Source organism: Pseudopipra pipra, chromosome 10, assembly GCF_036250125.1.
Source record: "Pseudopipra pipra isolate bDixPip1 chromosome 10, bDixPip1.hap1, whole genome shotgun sequence".
NCBI classification, from domain to species: Eukaryota; Metazoa; Chordata; class Aves; order Passeriformes; family Pipridae; genus Pseudopipra; species Pseudopipra pipra.
Window position 1 is genome coordinate 23,589,486 of NC_087558.1, and position 9,173 is coordinate 23,598,658.

General features: G+C 48.5%; 1 protein-coding gene across 5 annotated transcripts in view; it reads right to left on the reverse strand.

Annotated features, from left to right (window-relative positions):
- The window catches only part of BOK (BCL2 family apoptosis regulator BOK), a 35,004-nt gene extending 26,246 nt beyond the window's left edge, over window positions 1–8,758 (reverse strand). For 2 of the 5 annotated variants that reach the window (XM_064666858.1, XM_064666854.1), the window contains exons 1-3: window positions 8,463–8,755; window positions 7,256–7,614; window positions 3,251–3,379 (exon numbers count right to left, since the gene is read on the reverse strand). In XM_064666858.1, coding sequence (XP_064522928.1) covers window positions 3,251–3,379; window positions 7,256–7,478 — 352 coding nt within the window. In that variant the 5' untranslated portion in view covers window positions 7,479–7,614; window positions 8,463–8,755. Of the gene's footprint in view, window positions 1–3,250; window positions 3,380–7,255; window positions 7,615–8,004; window positions 8,068–8,462 lie in introns of all 5 variants that reach the window. The other 3 variants (XM_064666855.1, XM_064666857.1, XM_064666856.1) reach the window with 3 other exon arrangements.
- Window positions 8,759–9,173: the final 415 nt, after the last annotated feature.

Consider the following 9,173-nt stretch of genomic DNA (forward strand, 5'->3'; position numbering starts at 1 on the left):
CCACCCCAGAATCACAGAATCAACTAGGTTAGAAAAGACCTCTGAGATCATCGAGTCCAGCCTATGACCCAACACACCTGTCAACCAGACCATGGCACTGAGAGCCACATCCAGTCTTTCACCAGCCTAGCAGCTCTTACGAACAGCAGGGAACTGTTTCCTTAAGAAAGGAAAAAGCATGCCCCTTTTCTACTTTTGTTTCTCCACTGAGTGACCCCTTCCTTCTGGGATTTATTCAAACAGCTAGTGTAAATGCCAGCTCAGCTAAGCCCCAGTCCATAGCCTATTAAAGTCAGGGGAAAGTCTCCTGCTGCCTGCAGAGCAGCTTTGAACCACACGCCAGAACCAATGGTAACATCACAGAGGTGATGCTGCTGCAGATCCTTCACCATCCAAAGCAGATCAGGGCTCTGAGGTGCACATCTCCACACAGATGAGCTCTCCTCATCCTGAAGAACTAATGGGTTGCATGGAAACAGGGGAGCAAACCACAGCTTGAGCCTTACCATAGTCTCTTCTCCCAGATGACAAGCAGTGGTACAAGAGCAAATGGCCTCAAGTTGCACCAGGGGAGGTTTAGATTAGATATTAGGAAAAATTTCTTCACTGAAAGGGTGGTCAGGCATTGAAACAGGCTTCCCAGGGCTCAGACAAGACTTGCAGACAGCATGGACAAGAATGAGCACAGCCAGAGCTACACAGCATTCGAAACCAGACTAGAGTGTGGAAGACAGACATATGAAAGATTAAGGAGAAAATCTCTCCAGCAAGAAAGGATGAAAATCCCCTGCTCCCCTACTGGAAAGGCATTGTGAGTGACTAGTGGGGCTCCCCAGGCTGTCTAGGCACTGCAGTGCCAGACTGTAGCTGTTTTCTGTACAGTAAAAAACAGCTTGAGATGTTTTAGCTCTTGGTAATTGTCATGAAAATTCAGACAGAACTTGAGTGTCTGGTTTCCTTTGCTCAATAAGAGCCTCTTTCCTCTGAACTATGAAAAAAAAAGGAAGGAATGAATGTCTGGCTGTCACAGCCAACTCTGATTTGCTGGATTTAGCATTAAATGCTGAGTCTTGAGACTGCAGTGGGATCCAGGAACGTTAAAAATCAGCATACTCCTCTGCCACTCAGCAACTTCTACCAACCGAAATTACAATAACAAGTTGATAAAAGCAATTGAATACACAACCCCCAGCAGAGTGGCAGAGACAAGAAAGAATTAAAAACAGGGCATAGAGGGCACTGGGAAGGTTTGAATCCACCCCCTGTGCAGCCATCCCACTGCCAGCCATTTCTGCAGCACAGTGTCCCCAGAGAAGGTTTCTACTATGCTCCCAAAGTCTCCAGCATTGCCAGCCTCACAGGGCTGAGCTCAGATTCCATTTTTATTACCCTGAAAACCAAGAGTTTAGTACCAAGAGTTATGATTTCTAGCTTTAATTTTAAACTATCCACACCTTGCATTTGACTCCCGAGCTGAGAAGTTGAAGAGCACCAAAAATGCAGCTCTCAATGAATTTGTCAATATGCATTCAGAGCAGGATTCCTAGAAGGCAGCAGGGCTTTCTCCCCAGCATCATGTTTATGCAGCATAGCAGCACACACAGTCTGCTCCACTTGCAGCCATCCACCTTTCTGGCTTAGGTCCCTGTGTCACTTCAGCTCTGGAGGTGGGCCAGTTCTGATGCAGTCAGCTACAGTCATCTAAGAGGATCACCTACTTGCCTGCAATGCAAATACCTGAGCTTGCCAACTTGACCCTTGTTTTTCTGTAAGCCTTTAAGCAAGTAAAGCTCAGCACCAAGTGACAAGACAGGGCACCTGCCCTTTGAACACAGCCACACTCAGACATTCCTGCCATACTTGCCCGGCTCTTGCTTTCTGAGCTCACAGGGCCTCCCAGGCCAGCGCCATGCCAAGGCAATCTGCATCCCAGGCATCTCTGAAAGGCTGCTGAGGGCTGCAGGACTAGCCACCCAATCCAACTCCATCCATTTCCTATGACACAGCATCAATTTCCCTAACTCAGGGAGTAAATCTGCCCTGCTCGACCCGCCAGGAGCCCTGCCTGAGCAGTGCCTCTCAGAGATCTATTTTGCCATTGTTGTGATTCTAGGGAGGATCTGTTCTCTCCACCACAACACACTTCACACGTTCTCCATGTCAGGGCTTCTCCAGGGTGTCAGTGGTTCTGTATAAAGAAGCACAGCTGACTGTCAAGATAAAAAGGTTTTTAGTGGGGAAGCCTGATTGAAAGTACAACAGAAACCTGGACTTCTATACTGTAGTAACTATTCCCAATGTGACAAGAGTCACTGCATCCTGTGATGCTTGGCAGGTCATTGTCACTGGTTCCAGTGCTTTCACACTGCTATGCAAGTTGCTGTCTTTGGTTATTTTTCCTTTTTTTTTGGTTTTGTTTCCAGTCTCTAAGATCTACTATCCTTCCACAGACAGCACAAGACATTGTAGAAAACCTAGGATGATGTCAGGACCTGCCTGACATAAATGTCTGTGTGAAAGGTTTCTCTTCCCTCAATTCCCACAGGCTGCATTTCCAGTCACTGGCAGGGACTGTTTCCAGGGGAGGCTGAGGTATCCTTGCAGAAACACAGCACAGGGCATATCTTTGCTTTTGACCATCATTGCTGGAACCAGTCTAACAGCAGCAGCAGAACACTCACATCTAAGCAGGGAGAAAGTTCAAAGTACCTGCCCATCTGGAACAGCCTTCAGGGCCAAGACTTTACCAATATGAGAAAGGAGAAGCATCAGACTCCATTGCAGTTCTGGCTATTGCTGTGGGAAAGGAAGCCAGGAGGAGAGGAACTCCCTTGTGATGAGTTGGTTCTGGCTCCCAGCATCAGCAGCATGAGCTGGAACAAGGGAGTCTCCCATACAATGAATCTTCTGCTGCTGCCAATGGTGAGCAAAGGAGCTTGGAATGAGTGACCTACCCATGCAATGAGGTAACACCACCTCCTATCGAGGAAGGGCTGGAGGTGCCTTCTAGAATGAGCCAGAACCTGCTGGGAGGATATAACAACACAGGGCATTTCCCTGCCAGAACAGAGCTGAGAGGAGCTCTCATTAAATCATTAAAGCAGGGCACACTGCCAAACTGCCCACAGCCCTTTCAGAAACCAGGCCCCACCTTGCAGGCTACCCCAGAAACATGCCTTCTCCGAGACAGGTGGCTCCATGCTGTTCTTTTCCACCCAGCCCTGTCTGTGGATCTGTCCGGGCACAGTACCTGCCGTGAAAATCTGGGCAGCCACTGCCAGGAAGGCGTCGGTCACCACCGTCTCCGAGTGCAGGGAGATGTTCAGCTGGCGGGCGATGTTCCGGTACACGTTGGGCCGAATGTATTCCAGCTCGTCCCCTGGAAACAAACAGCCAGGGGTCAGCACGCACAACACTGGTGTAGGAATTCCTGGTGTAGGAATTACGGCTGGGGCCCCCCCACAGATCCTTGCAGCCAAACAGACTGAGCCCCAGCTCCACCCGAGTTTAAGCAGGCAGCAGAGTGCTAAGGGTCGTTTAGATGCAATTCCCTGCCACTCGCACCCTCCTTTCCCAATATCCCCTGTGCCTGGCACTTCTAAACGGAGTGGGGACAGCCCATGGCCCTGTGTCAGTGGTGTAGCTGCAGTAATCCCCGAAATGCTGTTCCCAGGCTGGCTGCCTGGCTTTCCTTCAACACAGGAGACAGTCTCCAGATAAGCAAAGCTGTTTCATTTTATTTCAGAAGTGAGAAAGAGGCATGTACATCCATGTAAGCTTTTGGGAGATACGCCCTTTCCCAGCACCCCGTCAGGCTTGTACAAAAACGCCTCAAAGCACATGAGAGCAACTCAAGAATGCTGGAGGCTGATGAAAGCCAAGGATCCACCCAGAGCTGCACAACATTAATTGAGCAAAGAGACTCTCAGCTCAGCTACTTTACACTCACACAGGCAGAGCATTGATCTGGAGTTCTTTCTCTCCTCCCAATGGTTAAAGAGAAGTTCATTTGCATGACTGACTCCTCAGCACCAAAGTTCCTGACACATACAGACGTATGCTTTCACCTCCACAGTGTTTCTTCCCCAGCTGGGAAATGGCTGGAGGTGTTAGGCCAGCTTGAAGACCAAGATGGAATTACTAAGGACAAATAGAGAACCTCCTCCCACAGGACTGAGCAATGGAGCTGGGGAAACAGCAGTAAAGCTTTTCCTCTGTAGCAAAACAAACCATTTTTCGGAAGTAGAATAAATAAAACCCAGTTTCCAAGGGATTTCTCTCTCTACAAGGGATCACACATATTTAATGAAGGTTTCATAGCTGCTGTAGGAGCATGACACAACACATCACATGGGATCAAGGCCCCTTGTGCACAGAGAGTCCTATTTGATGTAGATTTAGGACACACTGTGCTCTTCTGCACAAGGGCACTCTGGGAAGAGGAAGAGCTATCCCAACAGCTTTACATCCCACTGCAAGATCCAGGTGACTTGTCCCAGCCAGAGGGCAACTGATCCTCCTCAAAATTTCATTTGTATGGGAGCTAAAAAGGAAGATGCCACCACAATCAGGAGCTTGTTTCAGAGTCATTAGCCACAGATCCTTAATTCATTTAACTGGCACTCAGCACAGTCAAAACCCAGCTCTACAGAATTCCACAGCTGAGCTCTTCTGGCTCTTTCTGAGTGTGGGATTGTCCCAGTCTAATGGCAAGAGGAAATCCTGCCAACACATGGTCAGCAGAGATAAGAAGAAACCTTAGTTGCAGTACTCAACAGCTGTTTTCTCCTCACAGGCAGCACAAAGGCTTCCTGGTAAATGTAAGGAAATGGGGATAGCCCTAGTCAGCCGGGAGGGAGGCATGGGAGGCTGGGATCAGCACTTGGTAGCCTGCCACTGTTACGGCTTCCAATAAGCAGTGCCTGGAGGCCCCAGATGAGATCAGGGTCTGTTTGGAGGCACATACGCCCCACCCTAGAGCAAGGCACAGGGCAGACAGGAGCACCTGGGGAAGGAAAGCATTCCCTGTCCCAGCAGCAGTCCCAGGACCTCTCCTGCAGCACGTTACATTGGTGCTGGTCTGCGGTGCCCTTGTTCAGATGTCCGACTTTGCAACACTTAGAGCAATTCTGGGGCTTCTCCTCCTTCCTCCAGTGATCATGGAGGAGTCAGCAGGGAAGCAGCGACAGTTCCCATGTGCAGAAGCTCCTTGTAGTGGTCGAAGGGCTTCCCTGGGCCTTGGCCAGAGGAAATACAACTTCAGATAAACCAGACCTCTGACACACACAGCAGGTCAGTCTGGGGTGCCTCATTTTGCCACATCATTAAGTTTTACCGCTTCTGACTCATTAATTGCACTAATTAGCTGCTAAGCCTCACTGAGCTGATGGGCTCTCGCTCCCCAAGACCGCAACTGCATCGCCTGTGCCCAGCACCTCTGCTGGCCCATCAGTCAGTTCATTGGACTCTCTACATGCAAAACAGCTAGCAAATCCTCCAGCTTCTCATCTCCACAGGCTTCTTAGCACTATCACGGTGGAAAAAACTGGCCTGGCTTGTTGGACTGCTTAGGAAATGGCTAAGGACTCCCACTCCTGGCAGGTGGCTGGATACCACTCAGCCTTGTGCCGATGAGAGCAGCAAAGGGGAAAAGAAAGGGATGGGCCATGTGGCAAGTGGAGTTTCTGAAGAAACAGGACAGAAACAACTCTTCATCCTAATGAGGAGGAACTGCTCACCCTCCTTGTTGCATAGGTACCACATGGCGCTCTCCAAACAGATTTGCCCAGAGAAGGCGCCAAGTTCTGAAGACTATCAGCCAAATCTTTCCATCTGGACACAGATAAGTAATAGGAGAGTCATCCAGGAGACGCCTTCGGAGCCAGTGTGCCACCTGCTTGCCCTTTAACATGTTCCTGGCCACCCACAGAAGATCTGGCTGAAAGCAAATAAATCTCAACCCTCAACCCAGGCAGAAAGGGAGGACAAAGGGGCAGCAATATTGACAGAAGAACAGAAAAAAAATCGCCCCAAGACCAAAACAAAAACAGAAGTCAGCATAGGAGAGAAAAAGTGAAAAAGAACAAATTAAAAAAAAAAATAATCAGTTAAAAGAAACACAACTATGCCTTAAAAAGAAACTTGGGATAATATCAAACAGAGGTAGAAACAGGAGAAAGTGGGGAGACCAGGCCTGGTCCTGAGTTTGTTAGGCCCAGCTAAAGGTTACTTCACCAGACTTACTTGAACTCTGGTGTAATTAAATCAGATGCAAATGCTGGTGGTAGTTTCCAAGCCAGCTGTGAACTAAAACACCAGCCTGCAGGTAAAGAGGGCTGTTGGAAGCAACTTCCAAGAATGAGGGTGGTGGGATCCCAAAAGACAAACAGCTAGACTGGAGCACAAAGGATGCTATAACCCAAAACAAAAGGACAGGCAACTGACAGCATTAGAGGGTGCTCCTGGTGCACACACAGCTCTAGAGCATGTCTTCAAATCACAGCCTTCAGGCATGACCTTCAAAGTGCTCTCCCTGCAGCCCCCGCAGTCGCTGTGCCATGAGGGGGGCACCAAATGGCACCATATGACAGGCAACACCAGCCAACTCCTCCTTGCTCCAGCGAAAAGCAAGAAACTCAGGTCTTGCAGAATGATTATGGTAGACAAAGGAAAATTAAAAACACACTGTCATTCAAAAGCAGCTTTCATAAAATCTCCAATGCACGTTTTGTAAGCCAACTACCCCCAAATTAAAGGTCCTTGCAGCTGGGTGAGCTACTGCTGAAGCCCAAGTCTAGAGGCAGCAGTGCCCTACTAGATGCCAGGCTGGGTTGCCAGATTGCATCATGGCAGCCAAGTCACTCAGATCTGGAGAAAACACCACAAGACTGCTTAAAATGTCCAGCTGAGAAAGACTGCTGGAAATACTGTGACAACTGTTACACAGCTGGAGTCCTGTGCAGACAGAATTAGTTTGATGTTGGGCTTTCTTGGACTGCACCATGATTTTGAGTTGTTGCAAGTCCATAGAAAAAGGCAGCTCTGCAGAAACCTTGTGCTGAGCAGTGCTCCAAGGGACATGAGAAAACCCAAGCAAAGGAGCTGCTTAGGGAAGATCACCAAAACTAAACGCCCCAAGCAGAAAAAAAAGGAAAAACCTCTCTATCATCACATAAAAAGCCTCTTCCAGAAACCTTAGTCTGGTGCAAATTGCTCCACACAGTTCCAGCTCCCCCCCGTAGCAGCAGGGACTCACCTAGTCGCAGCAGGATGCTGGACACCTCGGCCAGCTTACCCCCCGGCACCGGGACGTTGTACTCGGGTTTGCTCCAGCTGACACCCGCCCGAATCAGCCTCGAGTTTATGTAGTCTCTGCAGAGAGCCTTGGCTTGGGACACAAGCTCCTTGTCAGTGGGAGACCTGTCAAAAACCTCCATCACTTCTGCAGCAAAGACTGAGGAGCGGCGTAGCATTTCCATCCTCAACTGCCGAACCCGCACCTCTGCACGCACTGGCTGGGAGGCTGAGCCAGTGCCTTTGGTGAGCAGTCCTCTGGTCTTGTACTTTGTCACAACTCCCAGCAGCTCTTCTCCACAGGCCACTTTTTCATTTTACCTGGTGAATAAAAGCATCTGTAAGTCCTCTAGCATCGCAAAGATGTAACTCAGAAGCCCAAGAACACAGTTACACTAAAGTCAGTAGTATCACATTTGTCTCGGTCCATCTTACAGACAAGGGTCAAAGTCTTTCATCTTTTGGCCACCCTGACTTCCCTTCAAGAACCCTGGCAGCACGGTCAGGGCTGCAGCATGGAAGGGCTGCAGTTTTGAACTCTCGAGGTGTTTCCTCTTTTCCAGTTCAGATTTGGCAGTTCTAGAATCACCCGTCAAAGAGACTCCATGGTCAGAGCATGGAAACAATTCATTGAATGGGTAGGCAATCTCAGCTTGTTTCAATTAAACTGGAAAAAAAAAAAAAAGAATCCCAAATACCGGCTACAGTTACCTCAACCAGATGTCAACAGACATTCCAGCTCAGTAGGTCATGGATCTTTCTGAAGAAATGGCACTATTGCAAAAATAGGGGCATGGGAGCATTTGAAATGTTTCAATAGAGACAGTTTACCACATTCTCGGTTTAGGTTTTGGTTCTGCCACTCTTTTTCCCCAAAGCAGCGTGCATACTACTTCTTGAAAACCTCTAGGAGTAGCAGAGAGAGCAAAACAGAAAAGTAGATTTTTACAAAGCTTTAAAAAGAGCAACTTCAACATTTCTTCAGAGGTCCCTCAATTCATCTGAGTTTTTAACCCAGTGCTGCTTTCCAAGTCAGTCAGACCAGTCTTTATTCAGATGCTAGTAAATGCATTTTTCAGTCTGCAGTTTCAGACACCTACTTACAATGATGATTTTCAAACAAAATAAAGCCAGTTATTTCTGTTTATCCCAAGGAAAAATATATTTACCTCTCATGTTGCACTTTTTCCCCCTCAGTGATTTCTTTTTGGGGTTGGTTTCACGTTTCTTTAGAAGATCTGCATCACTGAATACCTGGTTTAGGATTCATGGGTTACTGTCACACTTCTCTGGAGAGCACTAGCCTCCTCTGCTGTGCTCTCTGCAGGGCTCACGCCAGTGCCTCCTTCCCCACCTCTGTCAGCCCTGCATCCTGGCTGCACTCCACTGGGATCCTTGGGGCTTGCTCTCCCGCTTTTACAGGGACCCAGGCACAGAGGAAAGCTTCTGGCTTTAGCCTTGTAAGGAAGATGAAATAACCGGGAGGTGGGGTTGCAGCAGCCAGAGAGCGACGTTTTCTCCTCCCCTTTCTTCCCTCTTAAGGAGGTTCTTCGTTTTTCTTTGTTGGGCTTTGTTCAAGGACTCGACTTTGGGGTGAGAGTGAGAGCATAATTTCTAGAGCAAGGTTACCCCCTGTGATGAATGCACTGCTGAGACAGGAACAGCTCCTGCTGAATTCCCACAGCAGCTTTTGCAGAGTTGATGTCAGACAGTCATTTTCATACGGTAGCCAAGTGGGGGAACTACACATTGTCATACTTCAACTGTGGGTTAGTTCTACCAATTCAATCCCTTCCATCGTCTTGGACTTTGTCCCTGCCCATGGCAGGGGGTTGGAACTAGATAATCTCTAAGGTCCCTTCACACCCAAACCATTCTGT